We start from the raw sequence: 20122 nt of genomic DNA on the forward strand, positions 1-20122 counted from the left end.
AACAAGGAATATGGAAGAGGAACAGGGGACATGGATAAGGATTAGGGGACATAGAAGGAAGCGACTCTCCAGAAAGGAGCATAGGCCGATAGACAGTTGAAGAGATTGATGCTTGGGAAGCTCTGTATTCTCTCACACCAATGTCATCACATTCTGACAGTATATTCACACTCAAAACCCTCAAGACTACATCTCCCCAGCAGAATTGTATATGGAATATAAATATACGTAATATATAGTGAGATGTATACGTATATATAGCTTTCCTCAGCACATTCTATACCATCCCATGATAGGTTGACAGGAGAATGGTCTATGCCGTGACATTTTAGTCAGGCCTCAGATAAAAAGCAGACCTGGGACACGGTCGGTGCTGTTGAGTGACTGGACAGACGGACAGGGGAGGAAGATGGATGGCTTTCCATTGTGATGCCAGAAGAACACAGCGTTCAGAGACAGCCTGTGCACCTGAGAAGGGGAAAAAGTACATGCGCACGTAAAATCCTTCTGCTTAGGATTTTTGACCAAAACCCCTTTTGTATACTGTTATTTTCTTACCCTTGCCCCAGACAATACCAGGGTCCAACCGTGTCTCATGGCTAAGGTATGAGGTGGTTTAAACGAGTTTGTTTTATCGTCTTTCAATCTAAAAGTGTTTATGTAAAGATCACAGAAGACTAAATGGTTGTTTATTCATGTTGCAGCGAAGGGCCTGTCTAAACAGCACTTAGCATATTTGGCTCAACCTGGATTGGCCCGAACCAGAACAAAAAAAGAATATTGTGTTGCATTTTGGACCTTTCAGGGTATTGCATTTGTCTATGTGTGCAAGTGTGTGTGTAGGTATGTGGGTATGCGTGCTTAGCTCAGGCTGAAGGTAACACAAGTCACATTTGGTCACAGGTGACTTGTGTTTGATCACATACCTAAAGGAGATGAGGACATGACTAAGAGCACAGGAACCTGTACTTTGTCACACTGACACACTGTTAAACACACTGTTAGCAGTCTGAAAGCAGCCGGCAGGATGGAGCTGCTGTCCTCACAGACATCCAGCACGACTCTCCAGATACCTCAAATTTAGATAAAGTCCTTTTGGGTCTAAGGGTAGACGTATGGTCATAGTGAGACAGGGGCCCCGTGTTAAAAAATGAATTTTGTACAAATCTGTCTATCTCCCTGGTATGGATGTGAACCTGCTAGCTGCTTACCCTATATAACACTGCTCATCCCACTCTGCTGAACACGGATACTTTCAGTTCCACAGAGCTATAGTAATCCGTCATCCATCCACGTCTTCGGGAGTCTTTGTGACGGTGGAAGGGAGCTCTGTGTCTGGAAATCCCTTCCTTCGTCTCCCCGTATTCACTCGCACATTAATCCACTGGTACTCTGCAAATCCGTTATTGGAGAGAGAATTCCGGAACATCACAACGAAGCTGTGACAGAGCGAGACAAACGAGCTGCCTGAGCAGGAAATGTGGAAAAAGCACCGGCCCAAGCTCATTTTCGAAGATGGATGTGTCTAGGGGGGGGCTTCTCTTTCTCTCGGGCTTATTGCTGCTAACACTTGACTGAAATCGTATCATGTCACAAAAAGTGCAGTCACATTAAACTGTGTTTTTTTCTCTGAAAAATCCAATTTGTATAGTGTCTATGAACAGGGTTAGATGGTCAGCAAAGAGGCTGTAGGACGAGCCCACTGAAGGCTCTTTTTCAAGAATTTTTTTATATCCTGCACTCATAAACGTGTTGATGGAACCCCATCAACACAAATCTTCAGCACCCTAACTTGTGTGTGCCTTGTTCTTACAGTGGCCTACATTCTGTCACTCTACACTCAAGTTGACTCAAGTTGACCTTTGCAGAATTAAAATAGAAGTCCTATACCGTTAATACCTCTGTGGTTCAGTCCCTCATGACATGCCGTCCTTGCGCAGTGATGTCACGGTTCAAAGTAAACAGAGAGAGACTTCCTCTGAAAGGATCCAGAGGAGAGGAGTTGCTGGGGATGCTGATCAAGGGAGTAGATAGAAAAATCGAGGGAGAGACACAGAGAAAGAGACAGAGAACAATATGGTGACGTTTCCCTGCTAATGTTAGGGAGGAGACCAGTCCATCCTGGGACAGTGGTGTGCTGAGGAGTTCTGGGTGTAAAAAAACAGGGATGAGTGCTTGACAGGTCGGAGAAAGGACGAGAGATAAGAGGAGGAAGACTGAGGATTGACGAGGCCCCGTTGAGGACAGAGGTTAACCTGCGCTTCCCTGTTCTGATCTCCTCAGATTCAACAGGTAAGACCTGAACACTGCAGTCAACACCATCACATCACACTATCTGTCTAACTGTCTCTGCTATGATCAGGTGGGGTACCTATGTTTATATCAGCAGGCAAAGATGACCTAAACATTTAATGATTATATTAAGACTATCATTCACTTAGAGTATTCTCACTTTCACTTTTACCAAACTACTGGATAATTCACGATTGTTTAGTTTATGTAGAACACCGTGGGATCGTTCTCATGAAAATGCAACATCCTGTCTAAGCCAATGAGTCGTTGAAGACTCACACAGAGCAGTTTATTTGTACAACATTGTCGAATGCACGGGTCACAACCCCCACAGAACTTTATGAAGTAGTGTTGTTAGCATAACGGCAGCCTCTGATGTACAAAGGGACAGACCTGGCACCAGAAACATATCTCACCCCAGAGACCTGTTGAGATTTGACTCGTGGGGATCCCTGATCCGAGTTTATATGCTCCCTAAAACAACAGTAAACTTGTTGGACGTACGTTCTTTGCTCGAACGCTAGTAAAAATGTACACAAAACGACCGTAAGCACATAAAAAGTTCAGATATGTTCTTGTTTGTTCGTCAAGAATCCTATGATATCGTTCTGCGCAGCATAACCCAAACCTATATGTGATATACGACCCTCTCTTGATTTACTAAAAGGTGAAACTCCAGTCCTCAATTTTACTAAATTTTCTTTGTCTGTTATAATTATTTTTTATAGTTACGGCCATAAATCAAGGTTTGTTGGTGTGTGTTCCATTGGCAGTTCATTTTCCTGTGATTTTTTTCAAATGTAAACCATGCTGTTAGAGAATCAGCAACAGTAGTTTATGAATGACTGGGCTGTAATGAGTTGGGTAAAGAATCATTTATCTCTGTACCCTCAGAAGCGAGAGGCAGTTAATATCGAATTTCCCCTGAATTACACTCTCTTAAGACATGCTCTCACTAATGATGATTAACTTGGTCTTGAGGACTGACTAATATGCAACAATATGGGAGTGAAAATGAAATACCCATTTATTCCCATTTATTTGCATGAGCAGAATGTGTGCAGTGCTTTTGCCCTCTGATTGCTTGTTATATGTGATAAATCACATTATTCCTATTATGCCCTCAGCTGAGCATCTTATATGCATTAGCTTCAGTGGTCTCAATTGTTAATCTAATGTGGGCTAGTGTTGACTGTTGTAAAATGCACTCAGGCCCGGTCTGGTTTTAACCAGGTAAATACAGACTTGAGTTAGTACACAATTCCTGACTTCTCCCTCACCATGTCTCCTTATAACTGAGGTTTCATGCTCTGCCCAAATATGGTCACTGGAAGACAGTGGCTGTGGACAGGAATGGATTTAGGATCCAGTTCACATGTTTAACCTCAAAAACTCCAGGACGAATGATTTTAACATAGAACAATAACATTCACTTTAAAATATATTGAGCATCTAAAGGATGACATTAATGTCTAAAAGCTTTTATGAACAGGTTTGTCCACTGTTATGCATCAATAGGCATACATCTACAAAAACACACACATCCAGTACGTGCACACAAACATACGTAACGTCAGTGTCTAATTTCCATGTCTGAGAAAAGCCAAGAGTGCCTATGAGGTAAATAAACACTTTAAATGAATCCAATACCTCAAATGCCCCTCTCAGTAATGTTGTTGATGGGATTTTGCCAATGGAAATAAACCTGATGACGGTTGATTGAGAGGAAATTATTCATAGTAATATTTGTACGTATGACTTTATACCCGTGCTAATGGGCTCCAGAGTTTGATATTGATGTTATCTATCTGTCAGGGGTCTGTAGTCCTATAATGGCTGGCTATTCCCAGCTAGTATCATATTACACAACAAGGATTTATTTGGATCATAAAGAACTATAACTTCAACAGAACGTCAACAGAGACCAATGGCTTCCAGTAGGATAATATTTAAGGGCTTATTAGTGCAGGCTTCATATCAATATTTACATTTTTGTCATTTAGCAGACGCTCTTATCCAGAGCGACTTACAGTAAGAACAGGGACATTCCCCCCGAGGCAAGTAGGGTGAAGTGCCTTGCCAAAGGACACAACATAATTTGCACGGCCGGGAATCGAACTGGCAACCGAACCGGCAACCTTCTGATTAATAGCCCAACTCCCTAACTACTCAGCCATCTGACCCATTAAACAATAACCAAGTCTGTTTTTTAAACGGATTAGATTGAAAACATTGTAAACTGTACCCTAATAATGTGTTCACATCCATTATAGAGCTACTGTCAACACCTTTGCACCTCTAATGAAAAATTAATCCTTAGAAAGTAAATAGGTATTTTGTTGTTGTGTTAAATTTTGAGAAGGACTGTACATAATAACATTTTTGTTTGTCTTCCAGATTTGGGCCACCCAGGAGCGCCATGGAGCTTAACATTTCTGTGACATCATCACCTCGCATCAACACTACATTTTCCACAATGCATCTGTGTACAAGCAGCAGCAGTAGTAACAGCTCGGACACTGACACTGACACTGAGAATTTCCCTTACATGGCCAGTCTAGCCCACCTAGATGAGGGTCTTTACAATGACTACTACAGCCTGTGGATTACCTTGGTGGTAGTCAACACCCTCATCTTCCTGGTGGGCATGGTCCTTAACACAGTGGCCTTATATGTTTTTTGCTTCCGCACCAAACCCAAGACCACCTCTGTCATCTACACGATCAATCTAGCAGTCACGGACCTGCTGGTCAACCTCTCGCTGCCCACGCGCATCATGCTCTATTACAGCGGGGGCAAGTGTATCAACTGCTCCTACGTTCACATCTTCAGCTACTTTGTCAACATGTACTGCAGCATCCTTTTCCTCACCAGCATCTGCGTGGACCGCTACCTGGCGGTGGTGAGGCTGGAGGCATCCCGCCGCTGGAGGAGCCCCACCGTGGCCAAGGCCGTGTGCGCCTCCATCTGGGTGTTTGCCATCGTGGTCACGTACTCCTTCCTCACGTCCGCCTTCCGCCACACGGGCTGCTGCCTCTCCAAACTCCTCTTCCTCACCGTCTTCGAGTTCTTCCTCCCGCTGGTGGTCATCGTGGCGTTCACGGCGCGGGTCATGTGCGCCCTGGCCGACCGGCGGCTCATGCCGCAGAGCCGCGTCCGGCGGATGCGGGCCGTGCAGCTGCTCAGCACCGTGCTGGTGATCTTCACCGTGTGTTTCACGCCCTTCCACGTGAGGCAGGTGCTGGTGTACTTCTACCCCGACATGCCGCACCGGGTCATCGTCTACCACCTGACGGTCACCCTCAGCAGCCTGAACAGCTGCATGGACCCCATCGTGTACTGCTTCGTCACCAACAACTTCCAGGCCACCGTGAGAGGCTTCTGTCGGCGCGGCGCGGCCGAGGAGAGCAGCGGGGAGATTATCAGCATGCAGAGGAGCTCCAAGGGCTCTGCAGGGGCAGTGACAGCCATCGCTCACAGCGTGATGATGATCGGCCTGGCCTCGTCGCCCCAGCTGGCCAGTAACCACGCGGTGTAGTGGAGGTGATTTGGAAAGGAGACCGATTGACTATGCTTGCGGACTTATTTGAATAAAGTTGTTCTTTGTACAAGTGCTACAGTGAAATGGGCACCAACCTCGCTGTGTAGCAGAGGTGGTTCTGAGCGACTGAGACTTGTGGAAAGAGTGGGTCCAATGTCTGTGTTGATGCCCTACGGGCTTTAGTGGACTCATGTACAACAGACTTGCCACACTTTGCAAAAACTTTCAAAACAGCACAGTGACAGGACAACACATATTGAAAATCACAATCTAATGTATTAAGGATATCAACCTTACTGGGAATAGTACATATACAAATCGGATGTGACTTGTTGTACTGTATCACCTTATTTAGATCCATGTTCTCCTGCATAGCCATGGCAAACGTGAACTAGGCCCAATGAACTAATTGTTGCATCATTCTTATAGGCTTACAAGTCATGGGGAACATCTAGCCCACTGTCAGTACAATGAACCCACTGTGGACTGTTCTTGCTTTACAGTTTGATGTGCCATTTACCAAATAATGCCTTAGCCTATGCATTACTCCTCTTGGCAACCACAAGAAAAGTTGACAGAGAAATAATCACCACATGACTGCAATAAGACCTGAAGACTATATGCAAACATTTGGTGTTTGTTTATAAGGCTATGGTAGTGTTGTTGTGTGTTTATTTCATTGTGCTTGCTCTTGAATCTTCAAATTAAAAATAATTCTAGAGTATTAACTGTTACTATCTCTATAATCATGAATTCACTCAATCTTACAATTTCTCATGTCTTTACATGAAGCATTTACATTATTACAAATTAATTATTAGACTAATTCTCTTCATTCTATTTCTACAGCTATAGTTTTCTCTATATAATGTTATCCATCATAGCATTATTTCATATTTTATATCAAATGTTTATCTCGTGTGCACAATATCCCAATGCCATTCACCTTCTATTCTAAAAGAACATTAGAGCTGCAGAATTCGTGCCATTATATTTATTTGGCTCTCTGGCTTTATCCAACTTACCCCTTACCACATTCTTTTTTCTTTATCCCTATTCTATTCAAGTATTTTGATAAACATATTTAAACTGCTTTCAGCAAGCACACACACTTTCTGAAGAATCTGTATCTTTTCTAGTTTTAACAAAACTACAAACCATTAGAACTGTAGACATGACACTTCAGTAGATTGTTCACACTGTGGTTTACTGAAGCTAAATTAAATAGTAATTTTGCGATTACCTTTGTAATATGTAATTATTAAATAGCCAATATAGCAGTATACATTTAAAATGCCAATCCGTACACAAATGGCTTTAAAGTTGTTCAGATTTAAAAGGCAACTGGGTTTGATAGCTAGTAATAAAGCAGCTAGACTTTATACGTAGTATACAGAAACTACATTGACAGGGAAAGTGTGGATGGAAAGTGAGTAATCCGTTTTGATGATGTCAGCTTGCTTGCTACTAGTACTACTGTAGTTGCCCCCGCTTTGAGTAAACTAGGCAGTTGTTACAGTCGGTGTAGCAATGAATGAGAAATGAGCGAGAGACATTTGCGCATCTGTAGTTAGGCTACACCACGGTCGGATAGATCTGCGTCGATGAACGATAAGTCGTGCAACTGGGATGTTTGATTGAACAAGAGAAAACCCTTTCGGTAAGTAGTTAGCAAGTATACTTACGTTTTATGTTTTTTTCAACAAGTATCAAGTAAAAACCAAACGACACAAACCGATCAACTGTGATTTGCTGGCTCCTATTTAGCGCGCTAGCTAACGAGCCACCTAGCTAGCTCGCTGTGTGGATAAAACTAGTTAGCTTGCGGCTATCAAACGTTAGCTAATGTACCTAGCTAGTGAAATCAATACACTTATACACTCCTCACAATTAGTTGCAGCTTGCCAGCCCGCTACGATTCTGGCTGAACTCTAGCGTTTACTAGTGGATTGATGTTTAGGGAGATTATGTTGGCCATCCAGTCAAGCATCCGTTCAACTTCGGCCAAACAAGAGAGGCACCTGTCATTACGCATTAGCATCAGCCAAAGATACATCTCAATCACCACAGATGTCTGACGTAAGAGATGCGAGTGGACAATATCAAGGTTGTAGTGAAACGTCTGTTGTAGTACTGGTTAATCACACAAAGGATACAGTATCATTTGGAAACGTCCACTTTCAAACGTGCCACGGACCGGCCCGACAAGCTACGTCAGCCAAGCTACGCCAGTCTACAACAACATACAAATTAAGGGGCCTTTGACATTCCATTTTCTGATAGAACCCAGTCAGAACAAGTGTGGGCGGAGCAAGGAGTTAGTAAAACGTACCCGAATCAGAGCAAAAAATCCTGCATCAAGAGATGTAGTTAAGTTTCAACTGTTGACTATCATGATTTTTAGGAGTAATTGTTTTCCTGATCGGTGAGCCACCTGTGGGTTATTGTTACTGTGTCGACCTCTTATATAAGGTAAGTGCTTGAATGGACTATTTAGGGTCTATGCAAAACTATTCCTGTTATTTTTTCAGGCATGTGAACAGTTTTTAGTGGATGACAACCTAGGTTGCATGATTGTATTCATTCATGTAAGGAGGTCTTGCCTAATTGCAATGACGCACCATTATAGCTTCATGGTAGGTTACGAAATTCTTGCCTACCGGCATCTTTCAGCTTCTGCCAACTTTTGCCACTTTTCATGATGTTTTACTACAAATCATTTGATATGACGTGATAATATACTTTTAAACTTAGCAGTAACCTGCTGGTTGCCATCTCAGTAGACCTATGGTGAAACAATTTCATGTTGATGATTCAGTTGTGTTTACTAAATCTTTCCACCCTCCACCTCGCAGGTTACTGATTGACACCAATGGGGATGGACACAGGAGCATCGTTCACCCTCTCCGGCCTCCTCATCCTTGCCTCCACACCCCTCCTTGCCCTCCCCCACATCAGCTTCTTGTCCAATTACCACATGACTTTGGCTCTAATTCAAAGGCGTTTTACTTGGATAATGATTCAGCACAACAGACAGTAGAGATATTTAGTCTCTTGCAAAAGCCATATGTCACCATTTAACTATTATTTAAGTATAATACCCCCAGTGCCTCACAGAAGAGAGGTTGGATATATATTGTTGCTGTTTTGAAGGTTGACTTGAAGTCCTCTGACTGAAAGCAACGGGAAGCTGCAACTACATCTAAGTAACAGGAGCATACAGTCTTGGGAGAGCTGTGGTCTGGATTCTTCTAGTCTGGCCTAGCCTTGTCTTGCCTTGTTTCATCACGCCTCGTATAGTCGGGTCTTCCCTGTATGGTAGTTGTTGAGTCGGACACTATGGTTCCTCTGAAGGCAGAGCTGGAGCCTTTGAGAGCGGGGCAGGTTGTGGTGAAAGTGAAGCCACCGAGTGAAGGCGACGGGGACAGCCATGCCGTCATCAGTGAGGGGGAAACCGGAGACAAGATCCCCCTGCGTCGCTGGGTCATGCACGGGGCTGTGATGTTCGGACGGGAGTTTTGCTATGCCATGGAGACTGCACTGGTCACACCTGTCTTGTTACAGATTGGTATGTAACCATACTAACTCCCTGTCTTACTGAAAGTTGAAAGTATGACAGGTAACCTGTCAGATTGGTTTTACAAAATAACATAAGCAACCTGTATCACTGCATACTGGTAAATGATACAGTGCTACCTGTATTACAACGGATTGGTAAAAACTTTTTAACTATATTAATGCCATTGGTAAAATATAATATGCTATAAACAACCTAAATTACTACAGGTATAGGTAGCAAGCCAAACAACCTGTCCCACAGCGGATGACAGATGGCACATGAACTGAAGTCGGAAGTACCAACAGCTGACTTAAAGTGACGCATGTGCTGATTATCAGCAGTACTGACATTGTTGAATACTACAGTGTCTTCAGCTGAAGGTTGGCCCCCCTCTGTTTAGACCTGGGATTGGATGGAGGAGAGGGTATGTTAACTATCTGCACAGGCAGCATGACAGGCGTGGTTGCCAGGTTTGCCACCAAAGCAGAAAAGAACAAAAGCTTATACTACATTTGGTAGGTATGGCTGGAATGTGTGAGTTGGCACATTTTACTATGTTTGCTTTCCCACTGGGAGGAATATTTATGTGAAATTGCCCCGAACTCCATATTTCCCCCTGCGTTTTACGTAAAGTTACTGTATAACTTTGCATTCGATCAATTAAAATATCCTGGTAATGCTTTCCTATGCAGGACCCTATGTGAGTGTCTGTTTACACATAAATCAGTTTACATAGTGTAGTTGGCACCTGGGAGCCTGTTCTCTGCTAGCGAAGGTTAAAAGACAATGGGGAAACTTGATCTATGGCCTAACTTCACAGACTACATTGGAAAATGTCCGCATTGAGAAATCCGGGTAGGAAAAAAGGTCTCCTAGCCTCGCTGACACTTTATGATTTGTCTTTTTTATCCCCCCTCCCTGTCGTGGTTGGCCAAGTTTCCCACCATTCCCTCGAGCCCAAGCCAGTCAGTTATTTCAGGAGCCAGTCGTTGATGTTTAACTGAACATATACTTCACACAGCCTCGTATGCACATAAAATAGACGAACACCACCCATGACTAGGGTTGAGTATTGTTTCAATTCTATTGATTACGATTCTGGTTTTCAAATACGGTTATCCGCTAATCGAATCTTGGTTCAATTTCCCAAAGGCTATTTTTATTTTATTTTTATATCTGCAATGTCATTTTTCCTAGTCAAAACTCAGTTTGGGATATGTAAAACGTCATTTTGACTAATAATAATTCCAGTTCAAGATATCTATAAATTCATTCTGACTAGCTAAAACTTAATATATTAATATAAAAAGGACATTAAGGGGAGTTAACAGATATCTTGTACTGAAATTCAACAATTTAGTTGCAGATAACTGCAGTTCAGTTACATATATCTACAATTCCGTTGCAGATATCCGCAATTGCCTTTCTATAATTCCAGGAATCTGTGTGTGAGTGCCACCATTTTTTTGGGAAGAGTCCACTAGCCACATCGTGACCGACATGCGCAGAAAAGTAACCAAAAGCTTTTCTAAATAGCCATTTAACCCAGGTCCTCAGCCCATATCTGGATATATTTTTTCTAGTGTATAAAAAGTCATAACCAGGGCACAGTGGTTCTACCAGCACTCTGTGTTCGCCAGCAGGCTGTATCTTGTAGGCTGTATGCTGTAACTTCTGACTTGCACACTTGTCCAGACATGCTAATACTTCAGGAGCACTCTTCTCTCTTCCTTTCTGGAAAGAACATACCGGGAAGGAAGTGCCTTGGGAACCCTGTGTTCTGTGACCTCATGAATGTACAACCTGGGCCCAGCATGTGTGATATGAAAATGATAATTGATCACAGTACTATACTCATACACAGAGCCCCTCCCATGTTGACATAAGGGAGTCAGATGGCTGAGCGGTTAGGGAATCGGACTAGTAATCTGAAGGTTGCCAGATCGAAATCATGGCAAATTATGTTGTGTCCTTGGGCAAGGCACATTCACCCTACTTGCCTCGGGGGAATGTCCCTGTACATACTGTAAGTCGCTCTGGATAAGAGCGTCTGCTGAATGACTAAATGTAAATGTTTCATCAAAGCATCATGGCTTGGTCAAACATCATGGATATCATTTGGGACTTTTTTTGAACAGAGACAGTTGAGATTGACAGGAAATGGAGTGGAAAGAGAAAGGACATAAATGGCCTGAGTCGGATTCGAACCCGTGCCACTGCTTTAGGGCCTATAGAACGAGCCCTGCCTGGTGAGCTAGCGGTGCCCCCAGCAGCTTGGCTCTTAAGTCCCTGGAGGTTATAGACAAAAAGAAAGAGGATGTTCTCCTATGGGTTTCTGGCAACTCACGCCATCACAGTATCACATCCTGTTTATTTGAACATTACGTTCTGCCACATGTGCCATCATTTGAAGTGTGTTTGTGTGTGTGATTCCCCCAGGTCTCCCCGAGCAGTACAACAGTCTCACGTGGTTCCTGAGTCCCATCCTGGGGCTGATCTTCACGCCTCTGATTGGCTCGGCCAGCGACCGCTGCACCCTCAGCTGGGGGCGGAGACGACCCTTCATCCTGGTGCTGTGCGTGGGCGTGCTGCTGGGCGTGGCGCTCTTTCTCAACGGCTCTCTGATAGGTCAGGGCGTCGACTCACTTCACTCTGCATCATCGATACATGACATGTCATAAAGGGTCTGCCTGTCACCTTTCAAATGCAATCTTATGCAAGTTCTATGAGGAGGGTTTATGAAGTGTGTTTATGTCTTATTGACTATGGAGACGTTGCATTAGAATGCTACATCAGTCCTTCTGTTGCTCAGCAGTATGTCCATGCCTCATCCTCAACCATGGTGGTGGTTGTCCGCTGTCACAGGCCTAGCTATCGGAGACGTGCCAAACCGCCAGCCAATCGGGATCGTGCTGACGGTGCTGGGCGTTGTCGTTTTGGACTTCTCCGCAGACGCATTGGAGGGACCAATAAGAGCCTACCTTTTGGACTTGGCCGACACGGATGAGCAGGATATGGCACTTAACATCCACGCCTTCTCTGCCGGTACCCATCTCCACCCTTCCACCCAGGAAAAATGCCTTAGACGTTTCGTGTCTGCTCAGTATTTCCATAGGATTTGGCTTGTTGTCTGTTTATCCAGCACATTCAGATTTAGTATTATACATCATTGGCACATTAGCATTTAGCATTTATATCATTAGAATTTAGTATTTTAAATCATTTTTGTTTTGCATTTGAGCACATTTTGCATCATTGGGCTTTTTCATTGTAGATTAACCTTGTCTCTCACTGTCCTAACTGTTCCACACCTGTCTTACACTCACTAACTCTGAGGTTGCATGTTAGTGTGGCTGTAAAGTATCAGCAGAACACCTGACAATGTTCGACCAGAGGTCAAACACAGGGACTGACCCCCCCCCCTTAAAGTAAACATCAAAGCAGTTATATATCACCAGTCACGTAAGCAGCAATGCCGTAGGAAACTCTTTCATGCTTACAGTTACAGTTGTTGGACATGGTGTATAGTTGGTGTTCCATTGTATGTTATGACATGAGTCCATTAGCATGTGAGCTGTTACAGTTAACAGTAATCTGTTGTGGCTGTGTGTTTTCAGGTCTGGGGGGTGCGGTGGGGTATATGATGGGGGGGTTGGACTGGTCCAACACCCTGCTAGGCCAGGCCTTCAGGTCGCAAGAACAGGTCCTCTTCTTCTTTGCTGCCGTCATCTTCATCGTGTCGGTGGCGCTGCATATGTTCAGCATCAAGGAGGAGCGCTACAGCCCCCAGCGGGACGCCCAGGGAGACGAATCCAGAAGCCTGACCTCAATCCATCCCAACGACCTGCCCCCCGGTGCAGGGGAGCTGATAGGGGAGGAGGACTCCTTCTTCCCTGGCGATGCCAGCCAGCCGGAGCCTGAGCTCGGGATGTTGAGCGCGGAGCGAGGGCGGAGCAAGAGCGACTCGGTGCTGGCCATGCCAGACGCCACCATCCAGCTGGACGCCGATCTGAACCCCGACATGCACTTCCTGTCCGACATCGAGCCCTCCATCTTCCAGGACTTGGAGCCGTCGAGCCCACAGCCGGGCACCCCCAACGGGACCCCCCCGCCTTACAGGGACGACCAGGGCTGGCGTGACCAGACAGACGGCAACATGTTCACCCAGGAGAAGAGGAGCATGCTGGAGCACACTGAGGTTAGTCCCAGTATCAACGCTGCCCTGCCCTTGGTGACAACACGTTCAGATGGGTGATTTTGTAACCCATAATGCCAAATGCCAAAGCTCCAAAAATAGCAAATGAATAAAATACTTCACCCCCAAATTTCAAATAAAAGACAACGTGTAAGATTTTGCTGTGTTACAGTATTCCAATACAAGTGACAAAATAAAACTAAATGCAAAGTTGGGACTTAAAGGCACGGTAGGTAAGTTGTACCAGCCCTTCCCTTAAGATAAACACACCAAAACACACAAACGGGCTGCCTGACTACTGCCGGGAGGTAGACAGACAGGCAGGCAGGCAGGCAGACAGACAGACAGACAGACAGACAGACAGACAGACAGACAGACAGACAGACAGACAGACAGACAGACAGACAGACAGACAGACAGACAGACAGACAGACAAGTAGCAAGTATCATTAGTGCCGGTCCTACCTCAATGACTGGTTGTGTTTATTACAGTCCTCCTGTGACGTTTATAGATTTCAAATTGATTTCATTTTACTGTCTAACCTTTAGGATTTGAAGTTTATTTCAGCAAATGGGACAAAAAGTGCTTTTCAACTATATTACCTTCCTGCCTTTAATATCAGCTGTGAGGTACTGCCATACTTAGACCTGGCAGCCACTGTTCTTAATTCCCTCCATATAGCAATGGGAAAAGGAAAGAAGGGGTGGGTGCTTAAAGGTTTAGCCATATAGAATCTCTTATTTAATACAAACGAACACACATTCTATAACGACACCATTTTCAGACAAAATATCAATACATACTTCTTCCAAAATACGAATAGACATTTGTAAAAAAATATATATACATATGATTTGGCTCCTACATACACACACAAAAATAAAGTATTGTGTCGTCCTCTACCTGGTCATTCTGTTATATTAACCCTTGTACTAAATATCTCCTCTGCCCCAGGTCAACCAGGTGAAAGGACTCAATGGGACGGGGGAGCTGTCGTGCAGTTCTGCCCACGCCCACACCCGCAACCACGCCCGCCCAGGCGGCCCCGCCCAGACCCGCGCGGGCCCCCGCCCCTCCAACGTCAACGTGCCGGCCCGCCGCCACAAGCACACCTTCTACCGCCAGCCCTCCTTCACCTTCTCCTACTACGGCCGCGTGGTCGTCCACCGCCACCGGCAGCGGCGTCCTCACCCCACCGCCGCCCAGCCCATCACGTCGTCCCGCAGCCTCAACGACCTGTACCCGCTGCGGGGCGGCCAGGTGTGGCGGAAGCTGCCGCAGAGCGGCGGCAGCCTGGAGGAGGAGGGCTCAGAGGAGGAGGAGGAGGAGGAGGAGGAGGAAGAGGATGGCCCCACGGTCAGGCTGCTGTGGCTGTCCATGCTGAAGATGCCTCCGCAGCTGTGGAGGCTGTGCGTGTGCCACCTGCTCACCTGGTTCTCCATCATCAGCGAGGCCGTGTTCTACACCGACTTCATGGGACAGGTCATCTACGGGGGGGATCCCACGGTGGGGAGTCATGCGCGCCGCACACGCACGCACACACTGACTGTTTGGGTGTAGAATTGGGAACATACTAAGGGAATCTCCCTGTGACTTCATGTGCTGGGTTGGTTCTGTCCTTTCTGTTTGTTTCAAATGTAACCTGTGTGTGTGTGTGTGTGTATATGTGTGTGTGTGCGCATCCATAGGCTGCAGCTAACTCCACAGAACTGCAGAACTATCACAAAGGAGTCCAGATGGGCTGCTGGGGCCTGGTGGTCTACGCTGCCACGGCTGCCGTCTGCTCTGGTACGACCCTGCCCCCCCCCCCACACACACACACACACACACACACACGCACACACACACACACACACACACTGCCACGGCTGATATTTTGCATGGTAGGACGCTGCTGCTTTGAAACACACTGAATCCCTCCTATCTGACAGCAGCCACCATCTGCTGCACCATAAGTGTCAGACCTTGGCTTCAGGTTCCCACTTCAACACCCGCTAGCTAGTCATTCATACCCTCAGCCATCTCACTGCAAAACTCCAATAGTAAAAGGTCATTTCAGCTCGAGCACACTTTGTAAATATTGCTGTAATTTTTGTAGTAGATTTAACACATATAGGGCTTAGTATGTACAGTACTGTGTAAAAGTCTTAGGCACAATAAAAATAAAAATTAAGTTAAAGAAAAATGCTTTAAGAAATAATGAAATAAAACATTTAACAAAAGGTTTAGCAAAATTGCACTTTTATACTGCTGCACAAACAAAACATTTTTATTACATATAGTTCTTTGATTAAATGTTGCATTCAAATCTGATACACTTAAACGAAAACATTTAGCAACATTAAATTTAGATTTACTATAATTCTAATGTATTTTTACTACAAATAGGTTAGGTACAAAACTTTCTGCATCACTATAAGTATCCTCATCTGCCTCCTCACCGACGAGACACCAGAGATGTCGCCTACTAATTAATAAACTGCTTTGCGCAATTCCTGTGTTGTTCTTAATTACGAATGAAATATTAATAATAAAAGCTGCCTTTGTGTACACACCGCCCTCATCGAAACATGTAGTTCAAGAAAAGCTGTAGCATTTCATTGAAGAAATACAGTATAAGACATTATTTGTGTAAAAAATCTTGGGTGCCCAAGACTTATGCACAGTACTGTACTTATGTTTTTTACTTCTCTTTGCGATGTATTGTGATATCACACGTGTATTGGGATATTATGTTACATCATTGTTTGTGCTTTAGTTTTGTTTTTCACCGCTGCAATTGCCCATCTCCCCCACCCCTCAGCCCTGCTCCAGAAGATCCTGGACAACTCTGACCTCAGCATCCGGATCATTTACACCCTGGGCACGCTGGTCTTCTCCATAGGCACTGCCATCATGGCTATATTCCCCAATGTGTACGTCGCCATGGTGAGCATCAGCACCATGGGAGTGATCTCGATGTCCATCTCCTACTGCCCGTACGCCCTGCTGGGGCAGTACCACGAGATTAAAGAGGTAGGCGTCACGGCATTCCTAAACACTGCATAGACAATATTCTACTCAAATGTATTTACATCGACTTATGTATACTGTATGTAAGGGATAATGCCCGACGAGGTGTCCAATATCACCTGATAATGGACGATGCGGAGGCGTGAACCGTCTGACGCGCAGCTCCGCGGAGTCCATTATCAAGTGAAATTGGACACCTCGAAAGGCATTATCCCGCTTATACCATGGTCACTTGCCAATTTTATTTTTATTTTTTCAAACATTTATTTATGTTTTCAGGCGTTTTGCAAAATAAATCTAACGTTTTTTAACGTTAGCCAACTCTGATATTTTATAGTCCGCTCAGCTCATAGAACCAACACCGGCTTTCCCTTGGCTGAGCTATTAGCCCGAAAGCTAACGTTATGCTAGCAAGATTCCGAGGCAATAACATTGTGTACGGTTGACAAACAGTAAATATAATTTTACTGTATGATTGACAATAAGATTTGCTAGCTAAGCAGCCATGTCACTGTCCCAAAATCAATATCAAGATTTTTAAGAGGAAAATAATCGGCCATGTGTAGAGTTGCTGCTACTGTCGTGTTGGCCGCAGCTTGTCTGATGTAGATTGACTAGCGAGGTGAATAGCGAATGGGATGTGAGATCAGCGGTTACGTGACACTGACACACTACATTCAGAAAAGAAACCTTTTTCAAATAGGCTAAAATACATATTGAAGTCACTCATTGTTGTAAATAGACAAGACTTGTTAAAGTCTTTCAAAATTGTAAATAGAGGCTTTGACTCCGTCACTGTTGTTATGGTTACTTATTTCAAATACTTTGTACAGGCTCCTGTGTAGCCAGCGGAATAATTTAGAACGGTGAAAAGACAGTTTTGCTGCAATGACGCAGTAGGTGTCCGTTATCACCCGATAATGGACACCCCTGCAGCCAATCAGAATCGAGTATTCACCCAGACCATGGTATAAATATTGTTTATATCAATGCTGCATGTATGATATGAGGACATTTTTTTTTTTTACGATGTGAATTGGATAAATACAAATGTTTCAGTAACCCCCCCAAAAGTTTTCAAAACGTTATTTGCATGTATTGTGTTCATGGTGAACGAATATTTTTTTTTGTTGTTGAGTGAAATGCTCCTTGAACACCCTGCCGGGTAAACAGTGTGAGTATTTGGAGTGAACTCCTCGTTTTACCCAACTCCTCCTCCTCCTCTCTCAGTACATCCATCACAGCCCGGGCAACTCTCGACGGGGCTTCGGCATCGACTGTGCCATCCTGACCTGCCAGGTGTATGTCTCCCAGATCATGGTGGCGTCGGCGCTCGGGGCAGTCGTGGACGCGGTGGGCAGCGTGCGCGTCATCCCCATGGTGGCCTCCGGGGGCTCCTTCCTCGGCTTCCTCACCGCCTGCTTCTTGGTCATCTACCCAGACCCCGCCCCGGAGAGTGTGACCAATGAGGAGCAGGGATCGGCAGAGGCGGGGCCCGGCGACGGAGGCAGCACAAGGTCTTCTGTGGTGGTGGCGGGCGGTTCGATGCCCAGGAATAGTTGCCAGTCCTCCGTCTGACCTACCAGTACGTCGACCAGTCTGCTGTGTGAAACCAACCAGAGGACATGCTGGGGAGAGCAGGACCAAGACCTCTGACCTGACCTGACTCACCCAACCTTCTGGGGTGTCAGATCCTTGTAATGGACGAGAGGAGAAGGGGAGGGGGGAGGAGGGGAGCTGTGAGCCATGGGATAGGGATTGATCCCTTGGCTGAAGGTTATGCTTAAAGCTCGATGAGAACTTTCAGCTCTACATTCACACACACTTTGGAACACGGCTACATCTCCTTCTCCTCAATGTACACCTCGCTTATATTGTACATCGAAACCTATATATATAATATATATATACACGCATGTGACAACAATATTTCCACAGAGACTTTTTGGTTTATAAAAAAGTGATGTTGGTTTAGAATGTTTTTAAGAGAGTTGACTTGCTAAAACTCACTTTTCAGTGGTATACTGGAGCTGGGTAAAGTTGGTGTGAGTTAATGACTTAATGGCAGGTGTAAGAACCTACATATAAATCCATAGAGGGACAAGTAGGGGCTGAAGACATTCAGCACCTGTGGCACCTGTAACACTTGAACAGGTCGGTTGGTGTGAAAAATCTTTCGTTTACATTCAGAGCATAGACTTTCTGCGAGCATATGTTTCAAAACCTGTGGTAGCCCAGATGGGGGGGGTTCAGACAAGTCTTAAAACAAGCCAAAACTCCTTCAGGGCTACTCCAGGTTGTGAACCGTGCATTCTCTGTCAAGCTGTGCCAGTGAGCTCAATATATAGCTCAATATATTTCTATGCTGCCACTAAATAGGTACAGGATCTATACGTTACATTGTGTGGTGTAGGCATGCACCTTATTTCCTACCAGATACACACAAACACATCTGCACTACAATGTACAAATACACACACACACACACACACACCCTCCAAACGACCTAAGTGAGGGTTGCCATAGCTGTGGACATTCATGTCATGAAGACACTCAGGGTAAATCACACTAAAACTGCATCGGAGAACACGATGACGATGAGGTTAATGTTGTCCGCGTGTGGCCATTCCATAGCCTGAAATCCATCGAGCCTTTCTATGCACAGCACCAAACCTCCCCATAGGGGGAGCCACCTACCTTACCCAAAGCACCTGTAGACCCTCAGGACGTTCCTGTTAACATGCCATTTTAATCACAGGTTAAATGTACTGTAGGCCAGTCGACAAAATATGATCTTGGTGCTTAACGGGACACTTTATAACAGCTGCCATAGAAATAATAGATGTAAGTACCTATTGGAAATTTGAATAAGTGATAGGTGATGATGATAATGGACATTTTGTAAACGCGTTGGGGAAGTGCATAACTAAATACTGCCGCCTTTTAGTTTCTGTGAGTGTGTGGGCCATATAATTTATTTATAACCATGGGTTATAGACTTGATCTATAGGTAGATCGACTGTAACTAGATGTCTAGTAGTGCCTTGGATAGTTTTCCAGAATACACTGTTGAGTGACGAGGCCAAAAAATGGCGTTGCTTGCACACTGGGGATATCTGTCTCTGAAATGGGGAATTCAAGAGTAAAGACAATATAAGCGCTAATTCTGTGATATGAACAGTGTCGTTTTACTTTAAGTTTTTGCTTGTTTGGAAGATGGATGTGTCTTGATTGTGAATAGTTTTAGTTGAGAAATATGTGTGGATGAGAAATCAAAATGCTAGTGAATGCTAACATTCGTGTCAGTATCTAATTCTATGACACCAACCTAGATTCTCAAGTCAATCATTGATTTTGTGATTGATTAAGTCTTTGATATATTACCTTTGTGCTGCTGTTGAAATGTACAGATGTTTTGTAGCCTGTACACAAGGTATGTTTTGTACAAACAATAAGAAAGAAACAATGAATGCACCTTTGAATATGAAAACTCTTTGATTGAGTCTTTATTATTTGCGTATC

General features: G+C 44.6%; 2 protein-coding genes across 2 annotated transcripts; both read left to right on the forward strand.

Annotated features, from left to right (window-relative positions):
• The first annotated feature begins 1925 nt into the window (after positions 1–1925).
• Positions 1926–6415, forward strand: gpr20 (G protein-coupled receptor 20). Its single transcript, XM_047037024.1, has 2 exons — positions 1926–2292; positions 4690–6415. Exon 2 carries the CDS (start codon positions 4712–4714, stop codon positions 5828–5830), a length of 1119 nt encoding a protein of 372 aa, XP_046892980.1. The 5' UTR covers positions 1926–2292; positions 4690–4711; the 3' UTR covers positions 5831–6415.
• Positions 6416–7254: 839 nt separating this feature from the next.
• On the forward strand, positions 7255–20090 carry slc45a4b (solute carrier family 45 member 4b). Its single transcript, XM_047037013.1, has 10 exons — positions 7255–7493; positions 8238–8305; positions 8689–9401; positions 11832–12020; positions 12258–12437; positions 13010–13590; positions 14543–15094; positions 15277–15376; positions 16392–16603; positions 17831–20090. The coding sequence occupies exons 3-10, from the start codon at positions 9149–9151 to the stop codon at positions 18176–18178; spliced, it is 2415 nt and encodes an 804-aa protein (XP_046892969.1). The 5' UTR covers positions 7255–7493; positions 8238–8305; positions 8689–9148; the 3' UTR covers positions 18179–20090.
• The last annotated feature ends 32 nt before the right edge of the window (positions 20091–20122 follow it).

This window comes from Hypomesus transpacificus, chromosome 2 (genome assembly GCF_021917145.1).
Source record: "Hypomesus transpacificus isolate Combined female chromosome 2, fHypTra1, whole genome shotgun sequence".
Classification (NCBI taxonomy): Eukaryota; Metazoa; Chordata; class Actinopteri; order Osmeriformes; family Osmeridae; genus Hypomesus; species Hypomesus transpacificus.

Excerpts from the sequence above, each read along its gene's own strand:
- slc45a4b (XM_047037013.1), top strand. The coding sequence starts at position 9,149 with ATGGTAGTTGTTGAGTCGGACACTATGGTTCCTCTGAAGGCAGAGCTG. Across the intron at positions 15,377-16,391 it reads CACGGCTGCCGTCTGCTCTG|CCCTGCTCCAGAAGATCCTG; the intron begins GTACGACCCTGC and ends CCCACCCCTCAG. Across the intron at positions 16,604-17,830 it reads AGTACCACGAGATTAAAGAG|TACATCCATCACAGCCCGGG; the intron begins GTAGGCGTCACG and ends CTCCTCTCTCAG.
- gpr20 (XM_047037024.1), top strand. The coding sequence starts at position 4,712 with ATGGAGCTTAACATTTCTGTGACATCATCACCTCGCATCAACACTACA.